We start from the raw sequence: 17831 nt of genomic DNA on the forward strand, positions 1-17831 counted from the left end.
TTAAGGCCAAGCTTTCAGCTATGACGGATGGGGTAGTGATAAGTGAAGCCGCAGTGGATTGGTTGGAAGTTGTTGCTGATTCTAGTGGTTTGGGGTGTTCCATTTGATCTTCCTTGATTGATCTACCTGAGGATTTGGAGGGTTGCGTGTGAGATTGTTCAAGGTGGACGAGCGTATGGTGCTTTCTCCCACATTTTTGGCAGCGGCCTAAATTCGAGCATTGTTTCGTGGAATGTCTGCTGCTAAAGCAATTCACACATAACTTCTGTCCCAGTACAAGATTGAGGCGGTGTTTTGTGCTGAGTAGAGCGAATTCCTGGCATCGGTATAATTGATGAAAGTCCTTCTTACAAATGATGCAATGTCGGCTTTCAGGACTTGGCTGGGAAGTCAGGGCGCAATTTTTGGAGCTATTGATAGAGGTTTTTTCCTTTACACCCATTGCTTCCAAAGTATGAAAATAGTTCTCCAAGAACGATAGGAAGTCGCTTATGGTTTGCAGTTCCTTCGGATTTTTGATCATTTGTTCATATTGACTATGAACACTTTTATCCAACTTTTTAACGAGGAGGTGGATTAAAAGTGGATCCCATGACGAAGTCTGGAGTCCCATGTTGGAGAGAGCTGCCAAACATTGTTTTGTTGTGTCATGTAATCGCTTGAGGGCACTTAAAGATCCAGCACCTGAGGGTTGATCGAGTAGCCTTTGGATTGCCGTGGCTGCCATAACCCTCTTATTGTTATAACGATGTTCCAACAATTGCCATGCCGTGGGATAATTGTCTTCTGTTATGGCAAGGTGCGCAATAAGGCTTGCTGCTTCGCCCATTACGTGGTTTTTCAAGTACCACATCTTGTGAGCATTTGGAATTTTCTGCTCATGGATCATTTTTGTGAAGAGATCCGAAAATGATATCCATTTCATATAGTCACCATCGAATTTGAAGATAGTGACTGCAGGCAGTGGTAAAGCAGTTGGTCGGGCCACAACTTCCGGGTTGGAGAAGGTTGAATCCTTGCTGGCACTAGAGAGTTGGATAACTGCTGCCTGGGCCTCTTTCTCGAGCCAGATGTATTTTGCAGTATCGTACCCGAGTAGCTCTGGGTCTGAGTACTTGTCTAGAACATCGTCGTTGAGGCACTCTATCTGTTGCCATAGACGGTTTATTGTGGCCATTTTCACCTCATAGTAGGTTCTCTCCTGGCCACTAACTTGCAAACCTTCTAGTTGCCGACTCAGGGCTTCCATTTTGGCCAACGAACGGCTAATAAGACCGTCGTGACCGCTAGTGGCACCCACCTGTTCGTTCTCCTTATGTAAGGATTGTACGTTTGGAGGGTTCTTTGCGTCTGGGACTTTCTCGATGAGCTCATGTTCCAATAGTTTTATACATTCCAAGACCATGCTTTTGATTTTGTCATAATAACCGGAAACGAAGTATTCGCTGGACGGATCGATACCCTCTGAACATCGTAGCTGGTTGTCCGCTTCTTCGAATTCTTTCCAGGCGGCATTGAGCCTAGCCAGTCGGTCTTGGTAATATGCGGTGGTTTTTCGGATTTTTGGATCTTTCTTAATATTTCTGATGAAGTTGGCGATGCCTTCGCCGATGTCCTTCAGCTGTCGCAGGAGCTCAATCTGAGTTTCCATCGTTGATTAGTAACAGTGACGAAAGTTGACTGGTATAGATTATAGGAGCAAAGGTCCTGTTGATTAATTATAGACACAATGGGTATTGTAGGCACAAAGGGTCCTGATGAGTGGTAGCAGGCACAAAGGGTCCTGATGAGTGGTTGCAGGCACAAAGGGTCCTGATCGGTGGTTACAGGCACAAAGGGTCCTGATCAGTGGTTGCAGGCACAAAGGGTCCTGATCGGTGGTTGCAGGCACAAAGGGTCCTGATCGGTGGTTGCAGGCACAGAGGGTCCTGATGAGTGGTAGCAGGCACAAAGGGCCCTGATGAGTGGTTGCAGGCACAAATGGTCCTGATCGGTGGTTGCAGGCACAAAGGGTCCTGATGAGTGGTTGCAGGCACAAAGGGTCCTGATGAGTGGTTGCAGGCACAAAGGGTCCTGATGAACGGTTGCAGGCACAAAGGGTCCTGATTAGTGGTTGCAGGCACGAAGGGTCCTGATGAGTGGATGGAGGAACAAGTGTCCTGTCACGGTCGCCAAAATGTTAGTGCTTGAGCGCGTTTGCTCAGCGGATATTCTGGTGGTACACCAGAATAAATGGTTTAATGACAGTCCTGGTAGTGCACCAGAACTTTCTGTTAAGGGGAGTTTAAAATTCTTTACTCGGTGGTACACCAAGAAAGAATATAATCACGCCAATTGAAACACCAAGAGGTTTAATCGTAGTGATCATCTTTATTAAATTTATTCAGCCTTATATACTAAATACAAGTAAGTAGTAATAACAACAAAAAGTAAAAGAAAAATAACATAGTCGAATTATTTGCCGGAATTGCTTATGCTGCAGTTAAATTCTTTTTCCATATGAAGCCAATGACTGGTGTTGAGTTTCATATTATTTGGCTGGTAGCTTGAATAGCATACGCAAGCGAAATGTTCTTGCGCGTGCCATTCAATACCTGACATATGAATTACCACCTTTGGATTGGCTGCAATATAGAAAGAATGAAAAGAGCAGCAGATTTTAATTTTATTCTATTGGAGATTTATTTTATTTTGTCAAAACAAATAAAAAAAAATCATGAAGAATAAACACCTTGAGAAAAACTATTTTAATCAAGGGATAGAATTGCTAGAAAAGCGTTGGACTAAGTGTATTGAAGTTTCAGGAGATTATATTGAAAAATAAAAATATTTTTGAAAAACCAACTATTCTCTTTCATTGATAGGCTAAGAAGTTTCCGAACCGCCCTCGTATATAGAGTTATTCTGCCCTAAATGTGAACGTTTCTCAGATATCAACTCAACTCTAAAAATTATAAATAGCGGACATTGAAGAAATGAACATACTGGAAAATAAGGATATTTTAGTTTTTATTACAGGATCTCAACATTTTTGAGAGGAATAATGTCTATACCACATTCCAAAACGTGAAATGTGTTTTTTAGTGTATATATTTGAAAAGCCCAGAAGGAGACGAAATATTCACATGGTGTCTTTAGCAATAATGCTTAGAGCTGGTCCCTGAGCTGTTGCCACAGATGGTAGAATTCTACAATAAAAGGTAAATTTTTTACTGTTTTGTAGATTGGTAGAATTTTTGATTTTGGTAGATTTTGCAAGAAGGTACTTCTTCATAAATTTTCTATTGATATAAACTTTTTTACAAAATCTTCTATGGAAATAAAATGTTGACAAAATTTTCTATAGAAATAAAATTTTGTATAGATATAAATTTAACTAGCCGAGACACAAACCAGCTAGTTTTTGCCTACGCACCTAATGGGTTAACTACAATTTGGGGAGATAATTTTTTTTTATTAAAATTCAGCATTTTCCACAATACCTGCGCAATATATTTTGGTGTTAAACGAAAGATTTTGAAAAGTACTATAAATGCAAATGGTTGTTATGTTCGAAAGCATCCCAGAAATGTCGATTTTTATCAAAAATATAATTAATATGTCAGAATTTACAATATAGTGCACGCGGACTCACTGTGCAATACCTCCTCTACATTTTCATTAAAAAGATGAAAAAAGCTTTTCGCTTGAATTAAAATAACTTCCTGAGTAGTTTAAATAAAGAACATCTTTGGGAGGAAATTTTTGGAAGTGCTTTTAAAGTTGTGTCTTTGGAACAACTTCCAATTTGTTTTGCTGGGTACTCCAGAAAAGATAAAGGCTATGGCGAAATATCCGCAACCACAAGATTTGAAGGAAGTAGAAAGATTTCTGGGATTTGCCGGATACTTTAGGAAATTCATTCCAGACTTCGGGCTCATAGCAAACCACTGACCGATTTGAAAAAAAATGACGCTCCGTTTAGATTTGAATCTCAACAGATAACTGCATTTAACAGACTTATACAAATTCTATGCGATGTACCAGTTTTGAAATTTTTGAACGAAACAGTAGTTCATACTGATGGTTCAATAGACGGGAATCGAGCTGCGCTTTTATGAACTAGAAGTCTTAGCAATCATAAAAACTTTACCGGATTGAAATTTAAAACTGTTACAGATTGCAACGCGTAAAAAAAAAAACATTATAAAAACAAAATTTGTGTAACAGAGTTGTACGTTGGGTATTATTCCTACAAGAGTGCGACTATATTGTATAACACCGTCCCGGAACACAAATGAAACATGTCGATGCTTTAAGCAGGCAACCAGTTATGATAATCTAGGAACGCGATCTTTCGCTTACAAATGCAAGACGAGGAAATCAACACCATTCGAGAAAATCTAAAGAATAAATCTGACATCAAAAACATTTTCATGAAAGGAGATATTTTATACAAATTAGTGAACGATTGCGAATTGTTTGGTTTACCGAAAGGAATGCGAATGCTCACGAGAGAGGACACTTTTCAGTAAGAAAACCCAAGGAATTGATTTCTAATGAATATTACATCCCGCAATTAGAAGAGATAATCGAGAAACTCATATCGAACTGTATACCTTGCATAATTTCAAATCGGAAACGAGGCAAGCAAGAGGACGACCTACACTCAACTTCATACTTACCATGTAGAATTTTTTGGACCTCTTTAATCGTTTAGTAATCAATATAACCATATTTTTGCAGTGATTGATAGTTTTACAATTTTTTTTTGGTCAGAGACGCAATTTCCACCATTCGAAATGCTAATTGGGAGAACCAACCAAGAAAATAGACGAACTTTAAACAAGAAACGTAAACCTGCGAACCAGTACAGCGAAAACGACGTCGTAGCAATTAACCAACTCAGCCAGGAGGTCTAAAGCTCTCTCTCACATTACACATTTTATTTACTTTAAACCATATAATTTTAAGTGACCCTAAATTTCTATTATTCATTAATAATAAATTGAATTAATTCGTGTTTTTATTGAGCCAGTAATTAACAATATAAAAATTCTTCATTTGACATATTTAACTGTACCGTACCAAACGTGTTATTAGTTACTTTCAGATATAATATATATATTTTTTTCTCTTTTTTAGACCTTAACATCTGCATTCCGTCAACACGATACAGATATGGATGGAGTTATAACAATACACTACGAACAATTTCTTAGCATGGTCTTTGCTTTAAAAATATAATTGATGTTCGAAAAATATACCATACCACTGGTGCCAAACCTAAAAATATAATGTAATAGGTCAATATTAAATACACTATTTTATGAATACAAATAAAATAAAGCAAACTACTATGTTTTAAATGACTAGCATTCAAAGAAACAGGTATGTTTTGTCTTTGCAATCATCATCATTTGCTATACAATAAGATCTTACTAAGCTCTACTCTAATCCACAGATTATGTTTTTAATTTAGTGAATTTTCGAATCAAAGAACCAATAGAACATTAAGAATACATTCAAGGTGCAATTTTCGTTTTGCGTACTTAGTTAGTACTAGAAATGAAATCGTAATTTGCTCTTGTGGTCAATATTTTAAACCTCTAATGCCCAAGCCTGCCTTTAGGCGGGCTTCATTTAATAAGGAAGCTTTTAGTAAAACACACATTAAGACAACAAAAATGGGCTAAATAAAAACAAAACTTATTTGAAACTATTCAAGAGGCTTTGCAGCATATGCTGAGTTTTACGGTATACATTTTTCTTGCTTAGTTCTCTTGCTTTTGTGTCGTTAACATTGAAAATTTAATCAGATAGCAAAAAAATTGGGGCATTAGAGGGTCAATTTTTATTTACATAATGTACACTCATAGAAAAAGGCTGCTATTAATAGCAAACACTGTATGCTGTTTTAGCAGTTTTTTGGTTAAGCAGAAAACAATCTGTTATTTGGAACAGCAGACATACAGCTGAAAAGCCATTAGTTTGTTGAAAATTTGTGATGATCCGAAAAAGGAAGGAAAGTCTAAAGTCGACTATATTATGCCCTGCATCATTTTGTAGATCCACATTTTCGATATGGGAAAATAAAGGTTTATTTTTCCCATATATGTGCATATATTTAGAAAATATTTAGAATTTTGGGCTGAGCACAATGTTCGTAAAAAATATGGGAAATGTTGAGATCTAAAGCCATTTTTATTAAATTTTGCAAAAGAATCTTAACGATTTATAGATCGACAGATATTAGAGGTATAGGAAAATTTTATTCATTTTTACAAGCTTTTTGCGTTGCGATTACAAGGCAAATTGTGGCATTTGGGCCACATTTGCTCAAATTAGAGGAACATATATATGGAGACGTTGCCTTATTTTTGAGGACTCAAATGTGGATGTGATTTGCATTTCTGAAACGTGGTTTTCCGATTCAACACCAGACAGTTTAGTTAGTGTTAATGGATATGATATGCACCGTAATGATAGGTTGAGAAGAGGCGGGGGAATTGCTATTTATGTCGGAAGTAGCTTTAAGTCTTGTTTTTGCTCTAAGTCAAATTTCGGCAATCCTGTTGAGATGAAAAGTTTTTGTTGGGTGTGTTTATAGGCCTCGGAATGATAAATCCCTGTTAGACTCTTTTACTGATTTAGGAGCACTGACTACTTTGTATAATAATGTCATCATCACGGGCGACTTTAACTCAAACGTCTTACTAGAGAGGAGCTTAGTTAATGAAATGTCTTGCTTGGGATTATTTCCTACCAATGATACTGTACCGACACATCAACAAGTAGCACTTTACTGGATTTGTTTTTTGTCCATGATATATCAGATGTTCTCCTATATGAACAGCTTTCGGCCGCCTCTTTTTCCAAACATGATGTAATTTTCCTTACGTACAATGTACCAATGCGGCATAGTGAACATATAACTTCATATAGGGATTACAGCAGGTTGAATTACGATTTTCTACATAGTCAATTCGATCAAATCGACTGGAGTAACATATATCAATTAGAAAGAGTAGACGATCAAGTGTCATTTTTGCAGGACAATATAAGGAATTTATACGATTTATGTATTCCGGTGAGAACCAGGAGAACCACGACAAGATGAAGACCTTGGTTTAGTACTGCAATTAGGGAAGCTATTCTTGGACGGGACCTTCTTTATTAAAACAGAGACGTTAAGGGACGAGTTTCGAGCGGCAAGTAGACACGTGAATTTGTTGATTAGGAGTGCTAAGATAGAATATTACTCGAATCATTTTAACACGGCTTTGAAAACTAGGGAGAAGTGGAGGACAATACATGATATTGGCAGAACTAGAGGGAGGGATTACCACTTGGATGTCAATTCATTAAGTGAGATTTTTACGGATCTGCCATTGGCTACAGTGGACACTGATTTTTACACGGGTGCTAACGCTTTGCGATGCTTTGATAGCGGGGGGTAGCTTTGAGTTTCGATGTGTTACTCAGTCTGATGTGTTACTCGCCTTTGCAAAGGTTAAGTCGAACTCAATTGGATATGATGGCATAGATCCTAAGTTTGTTAAGATTATACTTCCCCTATTATTACCATCTGTCACTTTTATTTTTAATACAATTTTGACTACTAGTTCCTTCCCGAAACCTTGGAGACATGCTAAAGTCCTCCCCATCCCAAAGAACAACTCTGAATATAGTCCCATATCACTACTTCCACTTCTTTCGAAGGTATTTGAAAAGATAGTACATGTACAGATATCCGACTTCTTGAAAGGTAAATCACTTCTTTCCTCAAGTCAATCGGGGGTTCGTCCTGGTTATAGTTGTATTAGTGCGCTAGCTGATGTCTGAGAGGATCTTAGAATATAAACTGATCTTGGTAAGGTTAGATTTCTTGTACTATTGGATCATTCGAACACATTTGACACTGTCGATCACTCAATGCTGTGCTGCAAGTTACGCAACTTTTTTAATTTTTCTTTTAGCTCTGTTAGACTTTTACATTCCTATCTGAGTGAAAGGACGCAGTCTGTATACACAGGGATATCTGAGCCTGTACGTTTACGAAAAGGAGTTTCACAGGGATCCACACTTAGCCATATTCTTTTTTTCTATTTATATAAACGATCTGACAAGGTTTATCAGCACGATACATATGTATGCTGATGACGTGTAGATATATCGAAGCGGGACTCTTTTACGAATGTATTGATGATCTTGATATTGTCAACAATTGGGCAAAGGCGAACGGACTATGTCTTAACCCTGGTAAGTGCAAATTGCTGATGATACTCAGGCGTAGTATAACGGTTAACATTGATCCCAAAATTAAGATAAATGATCAACGAATAAGTATTGTAACGTCGGCTAAGAATCTTGGCATCATGCTGAACAGCTCATTTAGTTGGACTGATCACGTTAACTATATTAGTGGCCAGATTTATACCAGACTCAGGAATCTTTGGTCCACACAGATGTTGACGCCTTTACCTATAAGGGTACTTTTGGCAAAAAGTTATGTGATGCCAGTTATATTGTATGGCTGTGAACTTTTTGCTAGCTGTCATTCAATAACATAATTAGGTACGTTTATGGATTGGGGCGATTTGACCACGTATCCCAATTCCGTAGGCTTTTATATGGGATGGATCTTGACGGATTGCTTGATTTTAGGCTTATGTTGTTTCTCCATCGGATAATTAATTCACACGAACCATTTTATATATATGATAGGATACGGTTTGCTAGGTCTAATAGGGGAAACATTATTGTTCCAATTCGGTATCAAAGTCATGTTTCAGATTGGCATTTATACATAAATGCAGTACGCCACTGGAATATATTACACCACGACATTCAACTGACAAGCAACACAATGCAATTAAAACGTTTATTCAAATGAACAATAACTATAGTAAATTAAAACCAGTTTTATTTATTTTTTTTATTGTAATTTATCTTTATTTTTCTATTTATGTTATATATTCTTTTCTTTTTTATATATTAATTCATTCATTAATTTATTACTTTAATTTAATTTTTTTATACAATTTATTTTTTTCGTTTTTGTTTTCTTTTTAACTCAAATAAACAAATTTTAATTTTTAATTTAATTTCTGTTTTTATGTTCAAACATATGCACTAACTTATAATACCCTGTTCCACAGTGTGACGCAGGGTGTAATAAAATTATAAACTAACTCCGGTCTAATTACCGCTGAAGTAAACCCAAAATAGTTGAAACATATTGTACCTCTAAAAAACATCAAATATTATAAAAAACAATTTTTGATAGTAGTTTTTGACTATGCAATAATATTTGTAAACAAGTTGCCCTTTTTAATATACGACCCATATAAAGATCATCATTTACTTGTTTTGTTAAAATATTTTTAATTAAACCGATTATTCCTCCCTTACGAGGGTGCCTGTAACCCCTACAGCGCACGTCCTCAGGTGGGTGATAGGGAAATCTCGGGTGGTAAGAGGGAAATCTCGTGGACTAAAAGGTAGCAGCGTCTGTTCCCTCATTGGGCGGCTGCAAACAGCCCCAGTGGGCGACTGAAATACAGAAGGAAAACTATAAACCCTTCAGAAGAAAACGGGAAACCACTGAACTATACTTCTCTTGAAAATCATACAATGTGAACAACACAAATCTCAGCACACGGACCTCAGTCTACGGCCAAACGAGAGTGTTAAAAATTCCCGGAGGTAAAAGTAAACAAGAACTAAACAGTGGTAACTGGAAAAGTGGCTTGTAAATTACCTACGTTTAATGTGTTTTTAAGAAATTAATTCATAGCCTATTTCTGATATCTGAACGAAAGCATATTATTTTTCCAATCACTTCTAGATTTTGTACGTCATTTCCAGGTTAGATGCAAAGACGTCGTTAATAATAACAAGTAGTAGTAGTAGTAGTATTCTTTATTTCAACATTCAACATTTCATAAAATCTTTTTGTAACAAAATATTTTGTACAATATATGTATTTAATGTTTAAATATAAGAATAAAAAAATTAATGTGACGTTGACCTTAGGTCGTCAGTCTTTAAATTAATTATGGAATGCTTAGATTTTGTTTTTTTTTCATAGGTTAAATTCAGCTAATAGTTGTGCTCTGTATTCTATACAAATTTTAATGAACATTGCTAGTTTCTTCCAGTTTACGACTAATCCATTTAGAATGTTAATAAGAAAGTTTTCTTGAAATGTGATAGTTTGAAAAAACATTTGCCTGAATTCTCTTAATGCGGGACATCGGCATAGAAAATGCTGTATATTTTCAGTTTCATTCATATGGCACATGGAGCAATTTGTATTGATACCAACTCGGAATGTTCTACCGTTTAGCTCAATTGTATCAGTCCTCGCCTTAAATATCCACATTTTCTCGCTTTGAGTTAAATTATCTGTAAGATACGTATATCCAATGCTGGGGTTTAAATTTTTGTAAAATCTTTCAGATTGTGTAGCCTTTTCCATTGCAGTTGTGATGTGTCTTGTGTTAAGGGAATGTAAAAGGAGATTGATACTCTCGTTCCATTCTGAAACTGTGGAATGTGTACTCATTTGTATTAAATTGTTTTCAATCATCAGAGTGTTGATTTCCTTTGTCCAAAAAATTTGGTATCCCAATACTTGTCTAGCTAATTTGTGTGGTAATCGTTCAGTTCCATATTCAAACAAGGCGCGGAAAATATATTTTAGATGCGATTGGAGAGCATTGACATGATTGTGTTGGACTCCCGTCTCCAGCATTAGAGAATAGGATGGCGTGCAACTAGGTAACCTTAAAATTTTCTTTAAAAAATACAATAACAGTTTATCTACCTCATCAAAATTTGAAAAGCCCCATACTGCAGATCCGTACATTTGAATTGCTCTGCTTACCGCCTGAAATAGCTTCAATTTAGTGCTGGTTGATATGTTTTCTTTATTTAAAAAGTTTGTCCAGGTAGTATTGATACTATTCTTGGCGGCATTATTACGTTCATGTATATGTGTTTTGAAACTTAGTTGTGGAGTCAGAATCATGCCTAGGTAAGTATATTGTGATGTGATAGAAACCTCACTTCCTTTATAATACCATTTTTCGTTTGCTGCTAATCTTCCACCTTTTCTGAATACCATGATTTTTGATTTTAATAAATTTACTTCCATATTCCAAATTTCGCACTATCTCTCTAATTTATTTATCATTTGCTGCATCACATCCCTCTCATTTGCTAATATTACGATATCATCAGCATAGAGTAATACTCGTATATTTAGCCCATTCAAATTCGTCCCACCACCAATAAATTCATGCAAATCATCTAGATATAAGGCAAATAGTATCGGCGACATCAAACAACCCTGTTTCACCCCGGTGGTAGTATTGAAATCGGTAGATAATTCCTTTCCCGTCCATACTGCAAATTGTGTGTTTCCATACACTTTTTTTATGAATCGTATGAACTTTGTTGATGTGCCAATTCGATTGAGCTTGTATATTAAAGATTTCCTTGAGACACTGTCAAACGCAGCTTTGAAATCAACAAAAAACGCATATGTTTTTCTGTTTCTGTTCCAATTCAAATGTATAATTGACGACAAATTGAAGACGTTATCAGTTGTAGAATAATTTTTCCTGAATCCCGATTGGTATTCACTTAATTTGTTGTGTTTTTCAACCCAGTTCGAAAGACGTTCTGTAAGAATTCCCATCATAACTTTTGGTAGACAGTTCATGAATGAGATGCCACGATAATTCTGAGGTAATGTTTTATCTCCCTTTTTGAAAATTGGAAAAATAATGCTTTTGCTGAATGAGGAGTCAATTTCGCCTCTTTCAAACAAATCATTAAAGGTTTTGGCAACTTCTCGAAGAAACTCATCTGGAGCAAACTTATAAAATTCATAGGGTATGCGGTCTTCGCCTGGTGCCTTATTAAGCTTCACCTTTGCGAGGGCTCTCTTCACATCCATTATGGTTATTTCCCTATCCAAATCTTCATCAAAGTAGTGCATTGGGGCATATTGTATGTCATTACTTATTTGAGGGCGATTCAATAATTGTTCGAAATATGTTTTGAGTTCTTCCATTGGAGCGCTAATTGAAGGATTCTTCATTTCGAATCTCTTTAGCTATTTTCCACCAGTCCTTGGAGTCTCTTACATGGTCTATTTTCTCTTCTAATTCCCGGTAATAATCAGACTTGGCCAGTGAACATATTTCTTTGTAACGTCTATTAAACTTCAAATATCTCTCTTTATTCTCTAAAGTCGGTTCATGTCTAAATTTCCTTAGGGTTTCGAAGGATGCCTTTCTAGCATTGTAGCAATTCATGTCGAACCATTTTTCGGATTTTTCAAATGTAAAGCCATTTTTGCGAGGATATTTTTGAGTATATTTAATAAACTTAGTAAGATCGCTACATCCAAATGGGGTTTCTAGACTAATTGCACCAATTAAATTTTTCAAACTGATCTGATATTCATCACGTTTATTTTTGTTCCATTTGAGTTTGGGCAATAGTATATTTGAGTCAGTATTGTTTGGAGATGTTTCAATCGTGAGCGATAAAATTATGGGCATATGGTCAGACCAAGCTTGAGAATCTACTTGGAAACTGGTTACATGTGATAAAAAGTCCTGTGCAATTGAACATATGTCATTGACAGACATTCCAACCGTGCTAATAAATGTAAATTCGCCGAAATTATCACCTTCAGTCATTCCATTCGCTATTACCAATCCATAGTCATAGCAAAATGTCATAAAATCCTTGCCTCTGCTGTTAATTTCTTTATCTTTCGATTTTCTAACATCCAAACCCGCAGTAAACTTTTTTTGAAATATTTCATCGATATTTTTCTGCATTTCCCCAATTCGTATATTCAAATCTCCCATTACTACGGGATTAACTAACTCATTTTCTTCAAAAAGACAGTTGAGATTCTCGAACTCTTTGTGCCAACTTGCTCCTCTCATATAAAGGGTGATTTGTTAAGAGCTTGATAACTTTTTTTTAAAAAAAAACGCATAAAATTTGCAAAATCTCATCGGTTCTTTATTTGAAACGTTAGATTGGTCCATGACATTTACTTTTTGAAGATAATTTCATTTAAATGTTGACCGCGGCTGCGTCTTAGGTGGTCCATTCGGAAAGTCCAATTTTGGGCAACTTTTTCGAGCATTTCGGCCGGAATAGCCCGAATTTCTTTGGAAATGTTGTCTTCCAAAGCTGGAATAGTTGCTGGCTTATTTCTGTAGACTTTAGACTTGACGTAGCCCCACAAAAAATAGTCTAAAGGCGTCAAATCGCATGATCTTGGTGGCCAACTTACCGGTCCATTTCTTGAGATGAATTGTTCTCCGAAGTTTTCCCTCAAAATGGCCATAGAATCGCGAGCTGTGTGGCATGTAGCGCCATCTTGTTGAAACCACATGTCAACCAAGTTCAGTTCTTCCATTTTTGGCAACAAAAAGTTTGTTAGCATCGAACGATAGCGATCGCCATTCACCGTAACGTTGCGTCCAACAGCATCTTTGAAAAAATACGGTCCAATGATTCCACCAGCGTACAAACCACACCAAACAGTGCATTTTTCGGGATGCATGGGCAGTTCTTGAACGGCTTCTGGTTGCTCTTCACTCCAAATGCGGCAATTTTGCTTATTTACGTAGCCATTCAACCAGAAATGAGCCTCATCGCTGAACAAAATTTGTCGATAAAAAAGCGGATTTTCTGCCAACTTTTCTAGGGCCCATTCACTGAAAATTCGACGTTGTGGCTCGTTAGTAAGTCTATTCATGATGAAATGTCAAAGCATACTGAGCATCTTTCTCTTTGACACCATGTCTGAAATCCCACGTGATCTGTCAAATACTAATGCATGAAAATCCTAACCTCAAAAGAATCACCCTTTATAATGGAATAAGATTGAACAGTTTTTCTTTTGTGATAACTTTAATAACAGCTATTTCAGATATTAGTTGGTGTGTACATATAATACCTTGTCCGCGCAGACTTTCTTTAATTCCTATTAAACATCCTCCTACCGCTCTTCCAAATCTTGCTGTTCTTATACGGCCGTAAGTTCGGCCAGGCCGAATCTTATGTACCCTCCACCATGGATTGCATAGAAATTTGTACTAAAGACTGTTATCCACGGTCGAATTACTTGGGTTGCGGTAACACTTGCCGATGGCAACGTCTTAACACCGTCTTCTCAATTGTAAGTTAGTCCATACGGGGTATATACTAAACAAAAAAAGGCCGATTAAATACGTACGAGTAAATACTTCAGTTTGAGAAAATTTTCTATAGAAATAAAATTTTGAAAAAATTTTCCATAGAAATAAAATTTTGACAAAATTTTCTATAGAAATAAAATTTTGACAAAATTCTCTATAGTAATAAAATTTTGACAAAATTGTCTATACTAATAAAATTTTGACATAATTTTCTATAGTAATAACATTTTGACAAAATTTTCTATACTAAAAAAATTATGACAAAATTTTCTATACTAATAAAATTTTGACAAAATTTTCTATAGTAATAAAATTTTGACAATCGGCTATATATATGGTTGCTAGCAGCCATATACTAGCGCAATGTACCAAATTTCAACCGGATCGGATGAAATTTGCTTCTCTGAGCATCGGTTTATATGGGGGCTATACGTATGTTAAAAGTGGTCCGATATGGCCCATTTGCAATACCATCCGACCTAGTTACATCAATAACAACTACTTGTGCCAAGTTTCAAGTCGATAGCTTGTTTCGTTCGGAAGTTAGCGTGGTTTCAACAGACGGACGGACGGACATGCTTATATCGACTCAGAATTTCACCACGACCCAGAATATATATACTTTATGGGGTCTTAGAGCAATATTTCGATGTGTTACAAACGGAATGACAAAGTTAATATACTCCCCATCCTATGGTCGACATACATACATAATTGAGTAATAAAGGGTGATTTGTTAAGAGCTTGATAACTTTTTTTTTAAAAAAACGCATAAAATTTGCAAAATCTCATCGGTTCTTTATTTGAAACGTTAGATTGGTCCATGACATTTACTTTTTGAAGATAATTTCATTTAAATGTTGACCGCGGCTGCGTCTTAGGTGGCCCATTCGGAAAGTCCAATTTTGGGCAACTTTTTCGAGCATTTCGGCCGGAATAGCCCGAATTTCTTCGGAAATGTTGTCTTTCAAAGCTGGAATAGTTGCTGGCTTATTTCTGTAGACTTTAGACTTGACGTAGCCCCACAAAAAATAGTCTAAAGGCGTCAAATCGCATGATCTTGGTGGCCAACTTACCGGTCCATTTCTTGAGATGAATTGTTCTCCGAAGTTTTCCCTCAAAATGGCCATAGAATCGCGAGCTGTGTGGCATGTAGCGCCATCTTGTTGAAACCACATGTCAACCAAGTTCAGTTCTTCCATTTTTGGCAACAAAAAGTTTGTTAGCATCGAACGATAGCGATCGCCATTCACCGTAACGTTGCGTCCAACAGCATCTTTGAAAAAATACGGTCCAATGATTCCACCAGCGTACAAACCACACCAAACAGTGCATTTTTCGGGATGCATGGGCAGTTCTTGAACGGCTTCTGGTTGCTCTTCACTCCAAATGCGGCAATTTTGCTTATTTACGTAGCCATTCAACCAGAAATGAGCCTCATCGCTGAACAAAATTTGTCGATAAAAAAGCGGATTTTCTGCCAACTTTTCTAGGGCCCATTCACTGAAAATTCGACGTTGTGGCTCGTTAGTAAGTCTATTCATGATGAAATGTCAAAGCATACTGAGCATCTTTCTCTTTGACACCATGTCTGAAATCCCACGTGATCTGTCAAATACTAATGCATGAAAATCCTAACCTCAAAAGAATCACCCTTTACCAATATATTATAATAAAATAAAATTACAATAATTTCCTAAATAGTTTGTGTTTTATTCAAAATCAACATCGGCCCTTGAAATTTTAACCACCCTTTACTAACACCACGTTCCAAATTTCAATCGAATCGGATAAATTTTGCTCCTTGAAGAGGCTCCGGAGGTCAAATCTGGGGATCGGTTTATATGGGGGCTATATATAATTATGGACCGATAGGTTAGGTTAGGAAGCAGGAGTCGAACCCACGACCTTGTGTATGCAAGGCGGGCATGCTAACCATTGCACCACGGTGGCTCCTTTATGGACCGATATGGACCAATTTTTGCATGGTTGTTAGAGACCATATACTTACACCATGTAACAAATTTCAGCCAGATCGGATGAAATATGCTACTCTTATAGGCTCCGCAAGCCAAATCTGGGGGTCCGTTTATATGGGGGCTATACGTAAAAGTGGACCGATATGACCCATTTGCAATACCATCCGACCTACATCAAAAACAACTACTACACCCTCAAAAAAAATCGCTTATTTAACATATGTTCCAAACATATTTTGCAGGAAGCACATATATTATTGGATACTGCCGAAACATTAATATGTTTGTTTTATGTGAACATATTATATGTTTGGAAGCATTTTGAGCCCAAAAATATTATATGCTTGGAAGAATTTTTCCCAAAGACGATTGTTCTCAGCCTAACATAGCCGTAATTTTCACTTCCACGAAATATTTTAGTTCTTGGCACCTTTTTCTGTAATACAAATAATGTTGAAGAAATTATTCACTTTTATAAATTTTTTAAATTTTACCTTTCGCCTGCACGGAGAATCGAACCGAGTACCATACAGTTTGTAAGCCAACACACTATCCACTGGGCTACGTAGCTGTTATGGTCACCAGCAGATAATTATCGTTATAAGTTACATTTATATAGCATAGTTTGCAGCGCCCACGAGCCCATGCAAACATAACATTATTTAACAGAAACATACATTTGTTTGCCACGTGGAGCAGTGGTTAGCATGTCTGCCTTGCATGCAAAGGGTCGTGGGTTCAATCCCACGACCCTTTTTTTTTAATTTGCACATTTATATTTATACTATATTAAATTTTTATTATGAAACTTCGATTTCATTCAAATTTTTGGCCTTATCATAAAACAGTTTTCCGAAACAACATACCAGCGGTTTCACAGAAATTATTCTCTTTTGATTCTTTCGCTGTGTTATGTTGATAGCTATCGTCAACTCTCCCGGTTTCCATCTCTATTTCTTTCTCTATACTCTCTCTGTCGCTTTGGATAAAATATCACAACATATGTATGTTTAGTCGAAATGTGTAAATTTATATATGTTTGCATTCACACATATGATTTTTATGAAACATTTATGCCCCAAACATAATATATTCCAACATATTAACATAGATGTCCCAAACATTTAGTGTTAGTTTAGGAACATTACATGTTTGCACTTAAATATATTGTGTTTTAAAATTGTGCCCGAAACACACTTTGTTTACATCGGAACATATGAAAAACATATTTTTCGTTCAGAAGTTAGCGTGATTTCAACAGACGGACGGACGGACATGCTTAGATCGACTCAGAATTTCACCACGACCCAGAATATATATACTTTATGGGGTCTTAGAGCAATATTTCGATGTGTTACAAACGGAATGACAAAGTTAATATACTCCCCATCCTATGGTCGAGGGTATAAAAATAGGGGAATAATGCATATTGTAGTGTATTATCTTCGAAATGAAAAATAATAGTTTTCTGTGCTAATTAAACAATTAAACAAAAAGTAGTGGTGTTATCCAATATGTTACTGCAAATAACAATTTCTAATTCGAGTGGGTTAAAAAACTGGGTATTAACCCTCTAATGCCCAATTCCGCCTTTAGGCTTCGTTAAATCAGGAAGCTTCTAGTACAACATATC

At 36.4% G+C, this 17831-nt stretch overlaps 2 protein-coding genes across 2 annotated transcripts in view; one reads left to right on the plus strand and one right to left on the minus strand.

Moving 5' to 3' along the window:
- The window catches only part of Alg-2 (Apoptosis-linked gene-2), a 79412-nt gene extending 74079 nt beyond the window's left edge, over positions 1-5333 (plus strand). Inside the window, exon 3 of the mRNA XM_075291081.1 lies at positions 5125-5333. Within this exon, the coding sequence (XP_075147196.1) occupies positions 5125-5226 (102 nt within the window). The 3' untranslated portion in view covers positions 5227-5333. The remainder of the gene's footprint in view (positions 1-5124) is intronic.
- Positions 1-17831, minus strand: part of 5PtaseI (inositol polyphosphate-5-phosphatase A) — a 307223-nt gene that overhangs the window by 13694 nt on the left and 275698 nt on the right. The window lies entirely within an intron of this gene.

Source organism: Haematobia irritans, chromosome 1, assembly GCF_050003625.1.
Source record: "Haematobia irritans isolate KBUSLIRL chromosome 1, ASM5000362v1, whole genome shotgun sequence".
In the NCBI taxonomy this organism is placed as follows: domain Eukaryota; kingdom Metazoa; phylum Arthropoda; class Insecta; order Diptera; family Muscidae; genus Haematobia; species Haematobia irritans.